Genomic DNA, 22,151 nt, shown 5'->3' with positions numbered 1-22,151 from the left:
TAACCCCACCATGACCAACAGGGTCAGGGGGCCTAACTTGCTATTTGGCATGGGGTCTGACCACCATGCCAAGGATAGTGCAGCCATAAAGGCTAACACCCAGCAGAGGCCACTGACAGCTGTCAGTGCCCAGAACCACACCTTTAGCTCTTCACCTACAAGGGAAGGGGCTAAGTTACAGGCTTCTTTGGGTTCAGGGTGCCTGTCTGCTGTATTAGAGTGGGGGGTTACCACATTTTGTAGTAAACACCCTTCTTCCACTCTTTCTTCTGTTAGCTGAGGAGCCACCCACTCAGGTTTAACAGTTGCCTGACTAGCCAGGACGTCTTGTGGGTCAGGTTGGACTTTATCAGGGCCATTTTTGGAGTTCTCCCCTACTGGAGCAGAATCTCCCTGGCTTGCTGTAACCTTGGCTAAAGGTTGTCCACCCTTCCTACTCTGTTTTCTTTTCTTCTTCTTCTGGGGCCTGCTTGCATTTACTGCAGAGGCAGGACTTCCAGAATCCTTGGGAGAGGACTGGCACTGGACCAGTTCCTCTCTTGGGCTCTGACTAACCTCTGGGTAGTCATTTCCAAGGAGACAATCAAGGGGGAGGTCTGTACTGACTACTACCCTTCTCCAGCTAAGAGTGCCACCCACTTCTATGGGTACTAAAGCCACAGGCCTCTTAGTGACCCTGTCTAGGCTAACTCTTACCCTGGCAGTCTCACCTGGGATGTACTGGTTTGAGAGCACCAGCCTGTCATGCACAATAGTGTGACTGGCACAAGTGTCTCTCAGGGCAGTGGTTGGGATTCCATTCACCAGTAGGTGGTGGAAGTGTCTGCTTCCCTCTGGAATCTCCAACTCACCTGTTGGGCCCTGTTTCCAGTTGAAGGCTAGGAAGACCTCCTCATCTGAGGAGTCATCTCCCATGGCTACACTGGTTACCCCAGGAATTTTGTTCTGGGGTTTGTTTTTGGGACAAGAAGTGTCCTTGGTGTGGTGCCCAGACTGTTTACAGTTGTGGCACCAGGCCTTAGTGGCATCCCAGTTCTTACCCTGGTACCCACCTTTGTTTTGGGTTGTGTCTTGGGGCCCACCCACCTGTTCTGGTTTTTGGGGGCGTACAGAGGACTCTTTTTCTTTGTTTCTAGTGTCACCCACTTTCTCCTGGGGAGTTTTTGTAACCCCTTTCTTTTGGTCACCCCCAGTGGAAGTTTTGGTTACCCTAGTCTTGACCCAGTGGTCTGCCTTCTTTCCCAATTCTTGGGGAGAAATTGGACCTAGGTCTACCAGATACTGATGCAACTTTTCATTGAAGCAGTTACTTAAAATGTGTTCTTTCATAAACAAATTATAAAGCCCAACATAGTCACACACTTCATTTCCAGTTAACCAACCATCCAGTGTTTTTACTGAGTAGTCTACAAAATCAACCCAGGTCTGGCTCGAGGATTTTTGAGCCCCCCTGAATCTAATGCTATACTCCTCAGTGGAGAATCCAAAGCCCTCAATCAGGGTACCCTTCATGAGGTCATAAGATTCTGCATCTTTTCCAGAGAGTGTGAGGAGTCTATCCCTACACTTTCCAGTGAACATTTCCCAAAGGAGAGCACCCCAGTGAGATCTGTTCACTTTTCTGGTTACACAAGCCCTCTCAAAAGCTGTGAACCATTTGGTGATGTCATCACCATCTTCATATTTTGTTACAATCCCTTTGGGGATTTTTAGGATGTCAGGAGAATCTCTGACCCTATTTAAGTTGCTGCCACCATTGATGGGACCTAGGCCCATCTCTTTTCTTTCCCTTTCTATGGCTAGGAGCTGCTTTTCCAAAGCCAATCTTTTGACCATCCTGGCTAACAGGGGGTCATCTTCACTGAGAGCATCCTCAGTGATTTCAGAAATGCTGGACCCTCCTGTGAGGGAAGCAACATTTCTGACTATCATTTTTGGAGACAGGGCTTGAGAGGCCCTGGTCTCCCTATTTAGGACTGGAAGGGGGGAATTGCCCTCCAAGTCACTAATTTCTTCCTCTGTGAAGTCATCCTCAGAGGGGTTGGCTTTTTCAAACTCTGCCAACAGCTCCTGGAGCTGAATTTTGGTAGGTCTGGAGCCAATGGTTATTTTCTTTATATTACAGAGAGACCTTAGCTCCCTCATCTTAAGATGGAGGTAAGGTGTGGTGTCGAGTTCCACCACCTGCATCTCTGTATCAGACATTATTCTGCTAAGAGTTGGAATACTTTTTTAAGAATCTAAAACTGTTTCTAGAATCTAATTCAAAACTTTTAACAAACTTTTAAACTCTAAAAAGACAATGCTAAACAGGGACTTAACACACAAGGCCCTAGCAGGACTTTTAAGAATTTAGAAAACTTTTCAAATTGCAAAAATCAATTTCTAATGACAATTTTGGAATTTGTCGTGTGATCAGGTATTGGCTGAGTAGTCCAGCAAATGCAAAGTCTTGTACCCCACCGCTGATCCACCAATGTAGGAAGTTGGCTCTGTATGTGCTATTTCAAAATAAGGAATAGCATGCACAGAGTCCAAGGGTTCCCCTTAGAGGTAAGATAGTGGCAAAAAGAGATAATACTAATGCTCTATTTTGTGGTAGTGTGGTCGAGCAGTAGGCTTACCCAAGGAGTAGTGTTAAGCATTTGTTGTACATACACATAGACAATAAATGAGGTACACACACTCAGAGACAAATCCAGCCAATAGGTTTTTGTATAGAAAAATATCTTTTCTTAGTTTATTTTAAGAACCACAGGTTCAAATTCTACATGTAATATCTCATTCGAAAGGTATTGCAGGTAAGTACTTTAGGAACTTCAAATCATCAAAATTGCATGTATACTTTTCAAGTTATTCACAAATAGCTGTTTTAAAAGTGGACACTTAGTGCAATTTTCACAGTTCCTAGGGGAGGTAAGTATTTGTTAGGTTAACCAGGTAAGTAAGACACTTACAGGGCTCAGTTCTTGGTCCAAGGTAGCCCACCGTTGGGGGTTCAGAGCAACCCCAAAGTCGCCACACCAGCAGCTCAGGGCCGGTCAGGTGCAGAGTTCAAAGTGGTGCCCAAAACACATAGGCTAGAATGGAGAGAAGGGGGTGCCCCGGTTCCGGTCTGCTTGCAGGTAAGTACCCGCGTCTTCGGAGGGCAGACCAGGGGGGTTTTGTAGGGCACCGGGGGGGACACAAGCCCACACAGAAATTTCACCCTCAGCGGCGCGGGGGCGGCCGGGTGCAGTGTAGAAACAAGCGTCGGGTTCGCAATGTTAGTCTATGAGAGATCTCGGGATCTCTTCAGCGCTGCAGGCAGGCAAGGGGGGGGTTCCTCGGGGAAACCTCCACTTGGGCAAGGGAGAGGGACTCCTGGGGGTCACTTCTCCAGTGAAAGTCCGGTCCTTCAGGTCCTGGGGGCTGCGGGTGCAGGGTCTCTCCCAGGTGTCGGGACTTTGGATTCAAAGAGTCGCGGTCAGGGGAAGCCTCGGGATTCCCTCTGCTGACGGCGCTGTGGGGGCTCAGGGGGGACAGGTTTTGGTACTCACAGTATCAGAGTAGTCCTGGGGTCCCTCCTGAGGTGTTGGATCGCCACCAGCCGAGTCGGGGTCGCCGGGTGCAGTGTTGCAAGTCTCACGCTTCTTGCTGGGAGCTTGCAGGGTTCTTTAAAGCTGCTGGAAACAAAGTTGCAGCTTTTCTTGGAGCAGGTCCGCTGTCCTCGGGAGTTTCTTGTCGTCGTCGAAGCAGGGCAGTCCTCAGAGGATTCAGAGGTCGCTGGTCCCTTTGGAAGGCGTCGCTGGAGCAGAGTTCTTTGGAAGGCAGGAGACAGGCCGGTGAGTTTCTGGAGCCAAGGCAGTTGTTGTCTTCTGGTCTTCCTCTGCAGGGGTTTTCAGCTGGGCAGTCCTTCTTCTTGTTGTTGCAGGAATCTAATTTTCTAGGGTTCAGGGTAGCCCTTAAATACTAAATTTAAGGCCGTGTTTAGGTCTGGGGGGTTAGTAGCCAATGGCTACTAGCCCTGAGGGTGGGTACACCCTTTTTTTTGTGCCTCCTCCCAAGGGGAGGGGGTCACAATCCTAACCCTATTGGGGGAATCCTCCATCTGCAAGATGGAGGATTTCTAAAAGTTAGAGTCACTTCAGCTCAGGACACCTTAGGGGCTGTCCTGACTGGTCAGTGACTCCTCCTTGTTGCTTTCTTTGTTCCCTCCAGCCTTGCCGCCAAAAGTGGGGGCCGTGGCCGGAGGGGGCGGGCAACTCCACTAAGCTGGAGTGCCCTGCTGGGCTGTGACAAAGGGGTGAGCCTTTGAGGCTCACCGCCAGGTGTTACAGCTCCTGCCTGGGGGAGGTGTTAGCATCTCCACCCAGTGCAGGCTTTGTTACTGGCCTCAGAGTGACAAAGGCACTCTCCCCATGGGGCCAGCAACATGTCTCTGGTGTGGCAGGCTGCTGGAACTAGTCAGCCTACACAGACAGTCGGTTAAGTTTCAGGGGGCACCTCTAAGGTGCCCTCTGTGGTGTATTTTACAATAAAATGTACACTGGCATCAGTGTGCATTTATTGTGCTGAGAAGTTTGATACCAAACTTCCCAGTTTTCAGTGTAGCCATTATGGTGCTGTGGAGTTCGTGTTTGACAGACTCCCAGACCATATACTCTTATGGCTACCCTGCACTTACAATGTCTAAGGTTTTGTTTAGACACTGTAGGGGTACCATGCTCATGCACTGGTACCCTCACCTATGGTATAGTGCACCCTGCCTTAGGGCTGTAAGGCCTGCTAGAGGGGTGTCTTACCTATACTGCATAGGCAGTGAGAGGCTGGCATGGCACCCTGAGGGGAGTGCCATGTCGACTTACTCGTTTTGTCCTCACTAGCACACACAAGCTGGCAAGCAGTGTGTCTGTGCTGAGTGAGAGGTCTCCAGGGTGGCATAAGACATGCTGCAGCCCTTAGAGACCTTCCTTGGCATCAGGGCCCTTGGTACTAGAAGTACCAGTTACAAGGGACTTATCTGAATGCCAGGGTGTGCCAATTGTGGATACAATGGTACATTTTAGGTGAAGGAACACTGGTGCTGGGGCCTGGTTAGCAGGGTCCCAGCACACTTCTCAGTCAAGTCAGCATCAGTATCAGGCAAAAAGTGGGGGGTAACTGCAACAGGGAGCCATTTCTTTACAAAGTGACTCTAACTTTTAGAAATCCTCCATCTTGCAGATGGAGGATTCCCCCAATAGGGTTAGGATTGTGACCCCCTCCCCTTGGGAGGAGGCACAAAGAGGGTGTACCCACCCTCAGGGCTAGTAGCCATTGGCTACTAACCCCCCAGACCTAAACACGCCCTTAAATTTAGTATTTAAGGGCTACCCTGAACCCTAGAAAATTAGATTCCTGCAACTACAAGAAGAAGGACTGCCTAGCTGAAAACCCCTGCAGAGGAAGACCAGAAGACGACAACTGCCTTGGCTCCAGAAACTCACCGGCCTGTCTCCTGCCTTCCAAAGATCCTGCTCCAGCGACGCCTTCCAAAGGGACCAGCGACCTCGACATCCTCTGAGGACTGCCCCTGCTTCGAAAAGACAAGAAACTCCCGAGGACAGCGGACCTGCTCCAAGAAAAGCTGCAACTTTGTTTCCAGCAGCTTTAAAGAACCCTGCAAGCTCCCCGCAAGAAGCGTGAGACTTGCAACACTGCACCCGGCGACCCCGACTCGGCTGGTGGCGATCCAACACCTCAGGAGGGACCCCAGGACTACTCTAAGACTGTGAGTACAAAAACCTGTCCCCCCTGAGCCCCCACAGCGCCGCCTGCAGAGGGAATCCCGAGGCTTCCCCTGACCGCGACTCTTTGAATCCTAAGTCCCGACACCTGGGAGAGACCCTGCACCCGCAGCCCCCAGGACCTGAAGGACCGGACTTTCACTGGAGGAGTGACCCCCAGGAGTCCCTCTCCCTTGATCAAGTGGAGGTTTCCCCAAGGAACCCCCCCCTTGCCTGCCTGCAGCGCTGAAGAGATCCCTAGATCTCCCATTGACTTCCATTACTAACCCGACGCTTGTTTCTACACTGCACCCGGCCGCCCCCGCGCTGCTGAGGGTGAAATTTCTGTGTGGGCTTGTGTCCCCCCCGGTGCCCTACAAAACCCCCCTGGTCTGCCCTCCGAAGACGCGGGTACTTACCTGCAAGCAGACCGGAACCGGGGCACCCCCTTCTCTCCATTCTAGCCTATGTGTTTTGGGCACCACTTTGAACTCTGCACCTGACCGGCCCTGAGCTGCTGGTGTGGTGACTTTGGGGTTGCTCTGAACCCCCAACGGTGGGCTACCTTGGACCAAGAACTAAGCCCTGTAAGTGTCTTACTTACCTGGTTAACCTAACAAATACTTACCTCCCCTAGGAACTGTGAAAATTGCACTAAGTGTCCACTTTTAAAACAGCTATTTGTGAATAACTTGAAAAGTATACATGCAATTTTGATGATTTGAAGTTCCTAAAGTACTTACCTGCAATACCTTTCGAATGAGATATTACATGTAGAATTTGAACCTGTGGTTCTTAAAATAAACTAAGAAAAGATATTTTTCTATATAAAAACCTATTGGCTGGATTTGTCTCTGAGTGTGTGTACCTCATTTATTGTCTATGTGTATGTACAACAAATGCTTAACACTACTCCTTGGATAAGCCTACTGCTCGACCACACTACCACAAAATAGAGCATTAGTATTATCTATTTTTACCACTATTTTACCTCTAAGGGGAACCCTTGGACTCTGTGCATGCTATTCCTTACTTTGAAATAGCACATACAGAGCCAACTTCCTACACCAAACTTCCCAGTTTTCAGTGTAGCCATTATGGTGCTGTGGAGTTCGTGTTTGACAAACTCCCAGACCATATACTCTTATGGCTACCCTGCACTTACAATGTCTAAGGTTTTTGTTTAGACACTGTAGGGGTACCATGCTCATGCACTGGTACCCTCACCTATTGTATAGTGCACCCTGCCTTAGGGCTGTAAGGCCTGCTAGAGGGGTGTCTTACCTATACTGCATAGGCAGTGAGAGGCTGGCATGGCACCCTGAGGGGAGTGCCATGTCGACTTACTCGTTTTGTCTTCACTAGCACACACAAGCTGGCAAGCAGTGTGTCTGTGCTGAGTGAGAGGTCTCCAGGGTGGCATAAGACATGCTGCAGCCCTTAGAGACCTTCCTTGGCATCAGGGCCCTTGGTACTAGAAGTACCAGTTACAAGGGACTTATCAGGATGCCAGGGTCTGCCAATTGTGGATACAAAAGTACAGGTTAGGGAAAGAACACTGGTGCTGGGGCCTGGTTAGCAGGCCTCAGCACACTTTCAATTGTAAACATAGCATCAGCAAAGGCAAAAAGTCAGGGGGCAACCATGCCAAGGAGGCATTTCCTTACATGCATGAATAAAGAAAGTAAAAAAAAAAAAAAAAAGACATTGGTACTTATGTTTGACTTGAAATCTGAACCACAAACCTTTATCCAAGTTCATCATGGTGGCTACATGCCCTTCTAATTAGGGTTTATTGAAGAAGATCAGTTTCGTGGTTTCCCCACCAACAGCACCATTTACACTGCTCTTCCCACTGAAACTGTAGCCATAAGGGACAACATAACCACAGTTGAGCAGATCAGCACAAGAAGTAACACTGACACCACCTTTCTTGCTCTGTTGAGCAGTACCGGCTTGAATAAGCAGTGATTTATGCTAACACTAGTGTAGAATATTCACGTGTGTGCAGTAGCATTATGTTAATGTTTGATAGGTCCAGCCAAGTGTAAATGCTCCTCTTTGATATAAACACAACGTTTAATCCTGATGTGGAACACAGTAGACATGTAAGAATAGCAACATCATACTTTAACGCTGACCATGAAAATCATGCTATTTGTGTTTATTTCCCTGAAGATTGCAGCAAGGACACTTGGGGATCTTGTCCGTAAGCTTGGAGAAAAAATCCTACCTGAAATCATCCCCATCTTAGAAGAAGGTTTACGATCAGATAAGAGAGACGAAAGGCAGGGTGTGTGCATCGGGTTAAGTGAGATCATGAAGTCTACCAGCAGGGATGCGGTAAGTGTAAGAGGGAGTATGGTTACATTTGAGGTGATTGGTTATGCCAGCTGAGATATAATAAGCATGTATTTGAGCCAAACTTTCCGTTAGCCCAAGGTTAAAGTAAATATTTCATTGGCCTGGTGAAGAGTAATCTTCGATCTGTGAAACATTATTGACTCTGGCGTTTGTTGATTTTTAACAAATGAAATGTCTTTTTAGACTTCAGTCTTCGCCTCATTACCGCAACTTTATACTATAGGGAAAGGGATTCACTAATCCAGTCTTCATGTTAGGGGGACCATTCCTTCTTATGTGGTAAACAGCCACCTCTTAGACACACACACTGTCATTTCTCCTATTGGGTTTGCTGTTTTCTAACCTCTACCCTTCATTGAAGTTTCTTCCTGCCCCTTTTTATTCTATCAAATTTCCCCAATGCATCCTTCTGCACTTTGATCAACCTTCCCTTAGACTTCACACTGCAATCTGGTGCTGACTCAGAGGCTCACCCTACAAGTGTACAACTCTTCTCAGAGGCAATGAATAGGTATTTTCATAAGTGGTTGGGTGTTTATCTGGGAAATAAATGGTCCCTCTTACTTGAGCAAGAGCTCATGACTGGCTGTGGTCGCTTGCACCTGCACCGCATCATTCCAGGTGTGAAACTGAAATGCCCATGGTGTATATGCCCAAGAGGCAGACTTCTGCCATATGGTGTGGGACTGCCCAGAAATTGGGCAACATTTGACAGATATTTAGTCGTCCCCTACAGTTGGATCCTTTACACTGTTTGTTCTAATGTCCTGTACACGCTAGAACAAATATTTCGCAAGGTTTGTAGACCTGGCGTATATCCTGTTAAAACACCACATAGCGATGGCCTGGAAGTCCACCATGGCCCCACCATTGTCCCTGTTCCTTAGAGAAAGACCACTGCCTGGCGCTCACTTCCCCCTCAGCAGGGAGCAGCGACCACAAAGGGACACCTGGGACAAGTACTTAGATAAATTAGAAGCAAAGACAGATAAGCAGCTGCCTTGAGGCACTGCCTTCGTCGCTGTCATTCTCCTGTGCAGTTGGCAGTGGGCTTTGAGCGTGGAGACTCATGGTGGGTGTCACAACATTTATGACTGTGGGCTGGACATTGAAGCCCTACTTACCACCCCTTGACATGGTGACTGTAGCACCTCCTTTCTTATTCCACTCCATGGTCCCGCTGCAGCCTCCCCCTAAACCTGACCGATTGTGTTAAAAAAAAAAAGTGGGTGTTTATATTTTCTTAGTTGCTGTCCGCTTTGCAATCCATCACCCATATATCCATACCGTAATTACAATGTAATCAGTCATGTTGGCTTTACTCCTGCAGGTAATGTTTTTCTCTGAATCCTTGGTTCCCACCGTACGAAAAGCTTTGTGTGACCCCCTGGAAGAGGTCAGAGAGGCAGCAGCAAAAACATTTGAGCAGCTGCATTCTACCATTGGCTTCCAAGCCCTTGATGATATCCTTCCTTTCCTGCTAGAGCAACTGGTAAGGAAACAATCTTAAGATTTGTTTTGTGGAAATGCATGGCAATACTTTGAGTGTTGTGTATAATCATGATTCAAGTATCCTGTCTTGCCTAAATTCCAGTATAGTTTATCTCATAAACTGAAGGGGTTTTTGAGACTAGTAAGCTCAGACATTACATTAAGGGTTTACCTGCTTTAAGAACCACATTTGCAAAAGTTGAACACTTTGATGCCTGAGAATATGGATAGTTTTAGGGAGGAAGAGAGGGAGGGGAGACTGACAACTGCACACAGGGTCCTGGAAAAATATACTAGCTCTAGGTTGGATTGGAGGATGTAATTTCTGCACATGAGAGTCTGAGGGGGATAGATTCGGTCAAAGTAGGTGTTGTGAAAGAAAGAGCAGCAATTTAGCATCAGAAAGATGGATGAGCTGGAACATTGGAGCTAGAGAATGATGGGCTAGTTGAAAATGGGCCAGAGAAGAATAGGGTGTATTGGTGCCAGGAAAGAATAGTGGGTAGTGGTGCCAGAAGATAATAGAAAAGTTATAGCTTAAGTGGTTGTCTTGTAAGCTTGCCATTGCTTCTATTGTATTTCAGTTTTGGATGTAATAGCCAAAACTGGGGTTCAGTCAAGGTTTGAATAACTGGAATTGTTTCAGCAGATGAGGGAATACTTGAAGACAGGCTAAATGGAGTATAAAAATGATGAAGGTGGAGCTGGGAATTATATTTCCTGGTGGTTAGAACTGAAAGAAGAAATAATAGGTTAAAGACAGAGGTCAGTGACATATGCAATGGCTAAAATTGTGTTACAACAGGACTATTGAAAGTGTGAGTTGTAAAAGATGTTGTCACAAGAGGGTGGCGGTGATAAACTTGAGATAGGCCATGAGGGTCAGATTATACAAAGATGCTTGTGGTTGATGGGGTTAAGCTCTGATGATGGTAATGTAGAAACATAACATGTAAAAGGAAGAAATGCAATTAATTTTCTGTTTTGAATTGTAGCTGCTTTTCTTCATTCCATTCGTTGAAGGACAGCCACCATAGCAAACCTTTCGAGATTGAACTCATGGACACTTGAGTAACTGAGCAAGCAACCTAATCGGATATTTTATGTAGAATGAGGCAATTTTTTGCCACTTGTAAGATGACCCCTTATTACGTTTTCTTGGCAGTATGAGCCCCCATCTTTAGGTCTTTGTTTAGCCATGTCAAAAAGGTGTATCCCTGACGTTACAGAAAAGTTTGTTTTCGATATAATGCTTTGGGCCCTGTATTCAGTTTTGTAACCTGAAAAAGTATCTCTGTGCTCTCAGCAGGAGCCTTCTTATGGTCGTTCAATATTGCCTCATATGGTGTTTGGTTCAGTCTCTCTTGAAATCCCCCATCATCTAATTTGCCCATTTTACTTTTTAATGTTCTACTGGTGCTCATCGACCCTTGCACTTTCTTCCTTTAGGATGACGAAGAGCTCTCTGAATTTGCTTTGGATGGACTCAAGCAGGTTATGGCAGTGAAGAGCCGTGTGGTGCTGCCGTACCTGGTGCCAAAGGTAAATTTCAGGATGATGCCTAGACAAGGAGTTTTCATAAACCTAATGTATTGTGTTTTTAAGGTACTTATTAGAGCGTGTCAGCCTTTCTTGCAAACACTGTGAAGAGCAGTACATATTGCACACAAGGGCATCAGCAGTTCAGGTGAGAGATATATAGGGATGAGGAGTCTTGATGGGTGTTACTAAACAGCACTGACATTACATACTGGGAATATATTTAGTATTTTACACATCTACAGGGAAGCTGTGACTATTTCAGGGATATGTGTTTTTCCTTAAGCCAAAGAAAAGCTTTAAAGATAGTCTTGAATGGAGGAAGGAGTTGCATGGCTTTTGCTTGAGTGTCCATTCCATTGAATAGGTTCAAGTGTATAAAGAGTTAGAATCCTGAAGGGATGGTTTAGTTATTACTAAATGATGATGACTGGACGATCTCAGCGTTCATCCAGGATAATGCCAGGGGTATACACGGTTCTGATGATGGTGTGGCTGGAAAGTAGTATGGATGAACTTGAAAGTTTCAAAAGTGTTAGTGAGCTAAATCTTAATTTTTGATCATTTTGAATGATAGTTTAATAATTATTCACTTGACCCTCTGGAACAGAGTTTGGTCTGCGTTTATAAATTGGGGTTGTCTTAAGTCTTAAACTGGGTGAATTTGCTTTGTAGACTCACAGAATTATGGTTTCCCTGTTCTCTGAAAATCTGCTAATTCAGCACCTGGTATTCTGGCCTATGGGAGAGATCTTGCCTTATAATCAGAATTTATCCGAGAAAAGGGTGAGAGGAGGAGACATTACTCACAATGTATACCTGAGAATTCAGTTCTGCAAACGAAATGGGTCTGATGAATTTTTGGAGAGTTGAACTTTCATTGTTGAAGTGGAAAGGACAAAGAATGGGATTACAAGGCTTTGATGCGACTTGTGTGTTATATGTCTTACAGACTGAGAGTAGGTAGATGTGGCTAATGATATGGTTCATTGCTTTTTGGGCGGTCTGTATTTGGTAGTTTGTTGGGGGCTACGAAGTGCTTGAGTTTTGGTATTTTTAGGGGCACCCTAATGATTAGGCATAACCTTTATTCATGATGTGGTAAAGTTTAGAGATTCGAGATCTTGAAACAGAGCGCTTTGTAATTTCTCTCTCAGTGGAATGATTTAAAATCGCGTTGTGTCCCATCTCATAATAAATTAACACTTGTACCTTGCAGCTGACGTGTCCTCCTGTGAACACTAGAGTGCTGGCTTTCCTCTCTTCTGTAGCGGGAGATGCTCTGACACGGCACCTTAACGTGATACTTCCAGCAGTGATGTCGGCCCTAAAGGAAAGACTTGGGACTGATGGGGAGCAGCTGGTAAGTAATGAGGCTGTGGTTGCGTATCTCCTCAGAATATCATATTCTGTAATCCCCAAAGCCACCTTATGTGACGCACCAAATTCTGTAATTCATTGACTGGAAGGTGCAATTTATAGACTTCTGGTAGGTCTTGGTATAAGAAACCGTGAGGTGAAGAGCATAATGTTTTGCACTGGCTGTTTATTTTAATACTACACTTCTTGTTTTTTGCAGGAGTTGGCAAACTGCCAAGCAGTGATTTTGTCTGTGGAGGATGATGCAGGGCAGAGGATTGTCATTGAGGATTTGTTAGATGCCACTCGCAGCTCTGAGGTGGGCCTGCGGCAGGCTGCCGCCACTATCCTGAATATCTACTGTGCAAAGACAAAGGCAGACTACACTGCTCACCTTAGAAACCTGCTTTCCGGTCTTATCCGTCTTTTGAACGATTCCAATGAAGTGGTTCTGAATGAGAGCTGGGACGCCATCAACGCAATAACCAAGGTGAGCTATGTCATGTCCCTGTTAAATGTTCTTGAGATCCTAGAAAGCCACACTAGTTTGCTGTTATTTAGTGACTGGTAAAATAGTTATTCTGAGGCATAATATCTATAAAAAATAAAAAATAAAAATGGAGCTAGCATTGTATAAAATGCTTACTTTGGACCCTTTATTTTCTAGCTGCCACTCTAGATGTAGATCATTTAGCAGGGTTCCTTAGGGTCAGCCTTAAATGTGGAGCAGCATTTTACTGGCCCATGCATCTTCAAGGAAAGCTACGTCCAAAAACAATCTTTTGAAGAGTTTGTTTAGTTGTTTGTATCAGCCTAACTTGTAGAAACAGATGACTAAATAAGCACATGTTCGATGGCATCTGTCGCTGTAGATACGCATGTTTTGCAATAGCTCGCCATCTGGTGTTGGGCCGGAGTGTTACAAGTTGTTTTTCTTTGAAGAAGTCTTTCGAGTCACGGGACCGAGTGACTCCTCCTTTTGTCTCCATTGCGCATGGGCGTCGACTCCATCTTCGATTGTTTTTTTTCCGCCATCGGGTTCGGACGTGTTCCTGTCGCTCCGAGTTTCGGAACGGAAAATTAGCTAATTTCGGAAGATTTTCGTCGGTATTGTTGCGTTCGGGATCGGCGTACTTAGATTCTACACCGCATCGAAGATCGAAGAGCTCCGGTGCCCTTCGGGGTAGTTTTTTTCGATCCCCCGTCGGGGCCTGGTCGGCCCGACCGCGTGCTGAAGAACGCCGATGGAACGGACCCCGTTCCGTTTCTGCCCCAAATGCCACAATAAATACCCCTATACAGACCAACACTTGGTCTGTAACCTGTGCCTGTCACCTGAGCACAGTGAAGACACCTGTGAGGCCTGTCGTGCGTTCCGGTCCCGAAAGACACTCCGAGACCGTCGAGCCAGAAGACTTCAGATGGCGTCCGCGCCGACAGCCCACCGAGAGTTCGAGGAGCAGGAAGAGGAAGGTACCTTCTCGATCCATGAATCGGACTCCGAAGGATTCGACGATACACAAACCGTGAGTAAGACGTCGAAAACCACACAGAGAAAGATTTACAAGGCCCAGGGGACGCCTCTGCCATCAGGCCATGGCTCCACCCATAAATTCGGTGACCGACCGTCGGCACCGAAAAAGGCCCAAACAGTGCCGAGGTCGTCCGACTCCGGTCGAGACACCGGCACGCAGCCTTCTCGGGACCGAGAAAGTGCTGGAGACAAGCCTCGACACCGAGATGCCGGTGTGGACACGGCTCGACGCCGAGACAGCGGCACCGAAGAAGATCGACGCCGAGAGATTTCGGCCCCGAAAAAGAACAAAGTCACCTCGGAGCCGAAAAAACACGCAGACAGGGTTTCGATGCCGAAACAAACTGCAAGCGACCCAGCTTCAGGCTCTTATACAGAAGAGCACTCGCTAACCTCCCAAATGCAAAAGCATAGGTTTGAGGAAGAGCTACAAGCAACTGATGTGGACCATACGCAAAAGCGTATCTTCATACAGCAGGGGACAGGAAAAATAAGCACCCTTCCCCCCATTAAAAGAAAGAGAAGGTTGGAGTTCCAAAATGAACAGACACCACAACCAAAAGTGGTGAAAAGAGTTACCCCACCACCCTCTCCTCCGCCCGTGATTAACGTCTCACCAGCACGAACTCCATCACACTCCCCAGCTCACACCACCATAAGCCAGGGTGACCAAGATCAAGACGCATGGGACCTATACGACGCCCCAGTGTCAGATAACAGTCCGGAGGCATACCCTACGAAGCCATCTCCACCAGAAGACAGCACCGCGTATTCTCAAGTGGTGGCTAGAGCAGCACAATTTCACAACGTAAGCCTCCACTCAGAACAGGTTGATTTTTTATTCAACACACTCTCCTCCACCCACAGCTCATACCAAAGCCTGCCTATGCTCCCTGGTATGCTCCGGCACGCGAAAGAAATCTTTAAGGAGCCGGTCAAAAGTAGGGCAATCACACCAAGGGTGGAAAAAAAGTATAAGGCGCCTCCTACAGACCCGGTTTTCATCACTACACAGCTGCCACCAGACTCTGTCGTTGTAGGAGCAGCTAGGAAAAGGGCCAACTCTCACACATCTGTAGATGCACCACCCCCAGATAAAGAAAGCCGCAAGTTCGATGCAGCTGGTAAAAGAGTCGCAGCACAAGCTGCAAACCAGTGGCGCATCGCGAACTCCCAGGCACTACTTGCGCGCTATGACAGAGCCCACTGGGACGAGATGCAACATCTCATTGAACATCTGCCCAAGGACTTACAAAATAGGGCAAAACAAGTGGTTGAGGAGGGACAGACCATTTCCAACAACCAGATCCGCTCCTCCATGGACGCTGCAGATACAGCTGCACGGACAATTAATACATCTGTAACTATCAGAAGGCATGCATGGCTCCGAACGTCTGGATTTAAACCAGAGATTCAACAAGCAGTTCTCAATATGCCTTTTAATGAAAAAGAACTGTTCGGTCCAGAACTGGACACAGCGATTGAGAAACTCAAAAAAGATACGGACACTGCCAAAGCCATGGGCGCACTCTACTCCCCGCAGAGCAGAGGGAATTACAGCACATTCCGTAAAACGCCCTTTCGAGGGGGGTTTCGGGGTCAGAGCACACAAGCCAGCACCTCACAAGCAACACCGTCCAGTTACCAGGGACAGTATAGAGGAGGTTTTCGGGGACAATATAGAGGAGGGCAATTCCCTAGAAATAGAGGAAGATTTCAGAGCCCCAAAACCCCTACTACTAAACAGTGACTCACATGTCACTCACCCCCTCCACACAACACCAGTGGGGGGAAGAATAAGTCATTATTACAAAGCATGGGAGGAGATCACTACAGACACTTGGGTTCTAGCAATTATCCAACATGGTTATTGCATAGAATTTCTACAATTCCCTCCAAACATACCACCAAAAGCACAAAATTTGACAACACACCATTCCAATCTCCTGGAGATAGAAGTGCAGGCACTATTGCAAAAGAATGCAATCAAATTAGTGCCTAACACACAAATAAACACAGGAGTTTACTCACTGTACTTTCTGATACCAAAAAAGGACAAAACGCTGAGACCAATCCTAGACCTCAGAGTAGTGAACACTTTCATCAAATCAGACCACTTTCACATGGTCACACTACAAGAAGTATTGCCATTGCTAAAACTACACGACTACATGGCAACTTTAGACCTCAAGGATGCTTATTTCCATATACCAATACACCCATCGCACAGGAAATACCTAAGGTTTGTATTCAAAGGAATACATTACCAATTCAAGGTACTGCCTTTCGGATTAACAACCGCACCAAGAGTCTTTACCAAATGCCTAGCGGTAGTCGCTGCACACATAAGAAGGCAGCAAATACATGTGTTCCCATATCTAGACGACTGGCTAATCAAGGCCCATTCGTTAATACAGTGCTCAAATCACACAAATCATATCATACAAACCCTCTTCAAACTAGGGTTCACCGTCAATTTCACAAAATCCAAAATTCTGCCGCGCAAGGTACAACAATACCTGGGAGCCATAATAGACACATCAAAAGGAGTAGCCACTCCAAGTCCACAAAGAATTCGAAATTTCAACACCATCATACAACGCATGTATCCAACACAAAGGATACACGCAAAGATGGTACTACAACTCCTAGGCATGATGTCTTCATGCATAGCCATTGTCCCAAACGCAAGACTGCACATGAGGCCCTTACAACAGTGCCTAGCATCACAATGGTCACAAGCACAGGGTCACCTTCTAGATCTGGTGTTAATAGACCGCCAAACTTACCTCTCGCTTCTGTGGTGGAACAACATAAATTTAAACAAAGGGCGGCCTTTCCAAGACCCAGTGCCACAATACGTAATAACAACAGATGCTTCCATGACAGGGTGGGGAGCACACCTCGATCAACACAGCATACAAGGACAATGGAACGTACATCAAACAAAACTGCATATAAATCACCTAGAATTTCTAGCAGTTTTTCAAGCACTAAAAGCTTTCCAACCAATAATAGTTCACAAATACATTCTCGTCAAAACAGACAACATGACAACAATGTATTATCTAAACAAGCAGGGGGGGACGCACTCCACGCAGTTAAGCCTGCTAGCACAAAAGATTTGGCGTTGGGCAATTCACAACCAAATTCGCCTAATAGCACAATTTATACCAGGGATCCAAAATCAACTCGCAGACAATCTCTCTCGAGATCACCAACAAGTCCACGAATGGGAAATTCACCCCCAAATTCTGAACACTTATTTCAAACTCTGGGGAACACCTCAGATAGACTTGTTTGCGACAAGGGAGAACGCAAAATGCCAAAACTTCGCATCCAGATACCCACACTCACAATCCCAAGGCAATGCCCTATGGATGAACTGGTCAGGGATATTTGCTTACGCTTTTCCTCCTCTCCCTCTCCTTCCTTACCTGGTAAACAAACTCAGTCAAAACAAACTCAAACTCATATTGATAGCACCAACTTGGGCAAGGCAACCCTGGTACACAACGCTGCTAGACCTATCAGTAGTACCCTGCATCAAATTGCCCAACAGGCCAGATCTGTTGACACAGCACAACCAAAAGATCAGACACCCAGATCCAGCATCGCTGAATCTAGCAATCTGGCTCCTGAAATCCTAGAATTCGGGCACTTACAACTTACCCAAGAATGTATGGAAGTCATAAAACAAGCCAGAAGGCCATCCACCAGGCACTGCTATGCAAGTAAATGGAAGAGGTTTGTTTGCTACTGCCATATTAATCAAATACAACCATTACACACAACTCCAGAACATGTAGTGGGTTACTTGCTTCACTTACAAAAATCTAACCTGGCTTTCTCTTCCATTAAAATACACCTTGCAGCAATATCTGCATACCTGCAGACTACCTATTCAACTTCCCTATATAAGATACCAGTCATTAAAGCATTCATGGAGGGCCTTAGGAGAATTATACCACCAAGAACACCACCTGTTCCTTCATGGAACCTAAATGTTGTCCTAACTAGACTTATGGGTCCACCTTTTGAACCCATGCACTCCTGCGACATACAGTTCCTAACCTGGAAGGTGGCATTTCTCATCGCCATTACTTCCCTAAGAAGAGTAAGCGAGATTCAGGCGTTTACAATACAGGAACCTTTTATACAACTACACAAGAATAAGGTTGTCCTAAGGACCAATCCTACATTTTTGCCAAAGGTTATTTCCCCGTTCCATCTAAATCAAACAGTGGAACTTCCAGTGTTCTTTCCACAGCCAGATACCGTAGCTGAAAGGGCACTACATACATTAGATGTCAAAAGAGCATTGATGTATTACATTGACAGAACAAAAAACATCAGAAAGACTAAACAACTATTTATTGCATTTCAAAAACCTCATGCAGGACACCCAATATCAAAACAAGGTATAGCCAGATGGATAGTTAAATGCATCCAAATCTGCTACCTTAAAGCTAAACGACAGCTGCCCATTACACCAAGGGCACACTCAACCAGAAAGAAAGGTGCTACCATGGCCTTTCTAGGAAACATCCCAATGCAAGAAATATGTAAGGCAGCCACATGGTCTACGCCTCACACATTCACCAAGCACTACTGTGTAGACGTGTTATCCGCACAACAAGCCACAGTGGGTCAAGCCGTATTAAGAACATTATTTCAGACTACTTCCACTCCTACAGGCTAATCCACCGCTTTTGGGGAGATAACTGCTTACTAGTCTATGCAAAACATGCGTATCTACAGCAACAGATGCCATCGAACTGAAAATGTCACTTACCCAGTGTACATCTGTTCGTGGCATCAGTCGCAGTAGATTTGCATGTGCCCACCCGCCTCCCCGGGAGCCTGTAGCAGTTTGGAAGTTACCTTCAATTATTTATATATGTATCATCTCAACCTTAAATAGGTGCATACTTAGTCACTCCATTGCATGGGCACTATTACTACAATTCAACTCCTACCTCACCCTCTGCGGGGAAAAACAATCGAAGATGGAGTCGACGCCCATGCGCAATGGAGACAAAAGGAGGAGTCACTCGGTCCCGTGACTCGAAAGACTTCTTCAAAGAAAAACAACTTGTAACACTCCGGCCCAACACCAGATGGCGAGCTATTGCAAAACATGCGAATCTACTGCGACTGATGCCACGGACAGATGTACACTGGGTAAGTGACATTTTCATTATATAGCATTCCTTCGATTGTTCACCCTTAAGAGGTCCTTAACAATTAGAAAGTCAATTTCCACTTAATCAGTATCCTGAGACTTATCTGCCACTTCGATCAAAGTGGTGTTGGTTCCAGGCACATGGCAGAAGCTGAGTTGTGTTTCTTCCAAAAGGGTCAATTTACAAAGGTTTGCCTGGAGCTGGCTTGTGACAATGACTTCAAGATGGTTGCTTGCTTCTGGCAAACCAGCACTTGCTAGACAAATGAGGGGGCTACAGTGGTTAGGCCACATTTTTCTTTTTTTGCACTGTGCATCTGCATCTTTTAGTGACCGAGGGACATACCCTCCAGAAGTGAATTATAACAATAAGAGAGCAAACAAGTGAGGAAATCGCTGAGGGTAGTAAAAGATTAGTGTAAAGAAATGGCTCCCTGTTGCAGTTACCCCCCACTTTTGCCTAATACTGATGCTGACTTGACTGAGAAGTGTGCTGGGACACTGCTAACCAGGCCCCAGCACCAGTGTTCTTTCACCTAAAATGTACCATTGTCTCCACAATTGGCACAACCCTGGCACCCAGGTAAGTCCCTTGTAACTGGTACCCCTGGTACCAAGGGCCCTGATGCCAGGGAAGGTCTCTAAGGGCTGCAGCATGTCTTATGCCACCCTAGGGACCCCTCACTCAGCACCGACACACTGCTTGACAGCTTGTGTGTGCTGGTGGGGAGAAAATGACTAAGTCGAGATGGCACTCCCCTCAGGGTGCCATGCCAACCTCACACTGCCTGTGGCATAGGTAAGTCACCCCTCTAGCAGGCCTTACAGCCCTAAGGCAGGGTGCACTACACCACAGGTGAGGGTATAGGTGCATGAGCACTATGCCCCTACAGTGTCTAAGCAAAACCTTAGACATTGTAAGTGCAGGGTAGCCATAAAAGTACAAGGTCTGGGAGTCTGTCAAAAACGAACTCCACAGCTCCATAATGGCTACACTGAATACTGGGAAGTTTGGTATCAAACTTCTCAGAATAATAAACCCACACTGATGCCAGTGTTGGATTTATTAATAAATGCACACAGAGGGCACTAGAGATGCCCCCTGTATTTTACCCAATTGTTCAGTGCAGGACTGACTGGTCTGTGCCAGCCTGCTGCTGAGAGACGAGTTTCTGACCCCATGTGGTGAGAGCCTTTGTGCTCTCTGAGGACAGAAACAAAGCCTGCTCTGGGTGGAGGTGCTTCACACCTCCCCCCTGCAGGAACTGTAACACCTAGCAATGAGCCTCAAAGGCTCAGGCTTCGTGTTACAATGCCCCAGGGCACTCCAGCTAGTGGAGATGCTCGCCCCCTGGACACAGCCCCCACTTCTGGCGGCAAGTCCAGGAGAGATAATGAGAAAAACAAGGATGAGTCACTGGCCAGTCAGGACAGCCCCTAAGGTGTCCTGAGCTGAGGTGACTCTGACTTTTAGAAATCCTCCATCTTGCAGATGGAGGATTCCCCCAATAGGATTAAGGATGTGCCCCCCTCCCCTCAGGGAGGAGGCACAAAGAGGGTGTAGCCACCCTCAAGGACAGTGGCCATTGGATTCTGCCCTCCCAGACCTAAACACACCCCTAAATTCAGTATTTAGGGGCTCCCCAGAACCTAGGAACTCAGATTCCTGCAACCTCAGAAGAAGAGGACTGCTAAGCTGAAAAACCCTGCAGAGAAGACGGAGACACCAACTGCTTTGGCCCCAGCTCTACCGGCCTGTCTCCCCACTTCTAAAAGACACTGCTCCAGCGACGCTTTCCCCAGGACCAGCGACCTCTGAATCCTCAGAGGACTGCCCTGCTCTAGAAGGACCAAGAAACTCCCGAGGACAGCGGCTGTGGGTGCAGAGTCTTTTCCAGGCGTCGGGATCTGGGAGTCAGGCAGTCGCGGTCAGGGGGAGCCTCGGGATTCCCTCTGCAGGCGTCGCTGTGGGGGCTCAGGGGGGGAAACTCTGGCTACTCAGTCTCGTAGTCGCCGGGGAGTCCTCCCTGAAGTGTTGTTTCTCCACAAGTCCAGCCGGGGGCGTCGGGTGCAGAGTAGCAAGTCTCACGCTTCCGGCAGGAAACGCAGTTGTCTTGAAGTTGCTTCTTTGAAACAAAGTTGCAGTCTTGGATGAACAGAGCCGCTGTCCTCTGGAGTTTCTTGGTCCTTCTAGAGCAGGGCAGTCCTCTGAGGATTCAGAGGTCGCTGGTCCTGGGGAAAGCGTCGCTGGAGCAGTGTCTTTTCGAAATGGGGAGACAGACTGGTAGAGCTGGGGCCAAAGCAGTTGGTGTCTCCGTCTTCTTCTGCAGGGTTTTTCAGCTCAGCAGTCCTCTTCTTCTTAGGTTGCAGGAATCTGAGTTCCTAGGTTCAGGGGATCCCCTAAATACAGAATTTAGGGGTGTGTTTAGGTCCGGGAGGGCAGTAGCCAATGGCTACTAGCCCTGAGGGTGGCTACACCCCCTTTGTGCCTCCTCCCAAGGGGAGGGGGTCACATTCCTATCCCTATTAGGGGAATCCTCTATCTGCAAGATGGAGGATTCCTAAAAGTCAGAGTCACTTCAGCTCTGGTTGCCTTAGGGGCTGTCCTGACTGGTCAGTGACTCCTCCTTGTTTTTCTCATTATCTCCTCCTGCCTTGCCACCAAAAGTGGGGCCGTGGCCGGAGGGGGCGGGCAACTCCACTAGCTGGAATGCCCTGTGGTGCTGTAACAAAGGGGGTGAGCCTTTGAGGCTCACCGCCAGGTGTTACAGCTCCTGCAAGGGGGAGGTGATAAGCATCTCCACCCAGTGCAGGCTTTGTTACTAGCCACAGAGTGACAAAGGCACTCTCCCCATGTGGCCAGCAACATGTCTCGAGTGTGGCAGGCTGCTAAAACCAGTCAGCCTACACGGGTAGTTGGTTAAGGTTTCAG

General features: G+C 47.2%; 1 protein-coding gene across 2 annotated transcripts in view; it reads left to right on the top strand.

Moving 5' to 3' along the window:
- Positions 1 to 22,151, top strand: part of GCN1 (GCN1 activator of EIF2AK4) — a 1,158,386-nt gene that overhangs the window by 1,021,824 nt on the left and 114,411 nt on the right. For both annotated transcript variants that reach the window (XM_069215038.1, XM_069215039.1), the window contains exons 45-49: positions 7,926 to 8,090; positions 9,442 to 9,603; positions 11,052 to 11,144; positions 12,361 to 12,504; positions 12,721 to 12,990. In XM_069215038.1, the coding sequence (XP_069071139.1) occupies positions 7,926 to 8,090; positions 9,442 to 9,603; positions 11,052 to 11,144; positions 12,361 to 12,504; positions 12,721 to 12,990 (834 nt within the window). The remainder of the gene's footprint in view (positions 1 to 7,925; positions 8,091 to 9,441; positions 9,604 to 11,051; positions 11,145 to 12,360; positions 12,505 to 12,720; positions 12,991 to 22,151) is intronic.

The sequence above is a fragment of the Pleurodeles waltl genome, chromosome 11, assembly GCF_031143425.1.
Source record: "Pleurodeles waltl isolate 20211129_DDA chromosome 11, aPleWal1.hap1.20221129, whole genome shotgun sequence".
Taxonomy (NCBI): domain Eukaryota; kingdom Metazoa; phylum Chordata; class Amphibia; order Caudata; family Salamandridae; genus Pleurodeles; species Pleurodeles waltl.
This window is presented reverse-complemented; position numbering and strand designations above follow the sequence as displayed.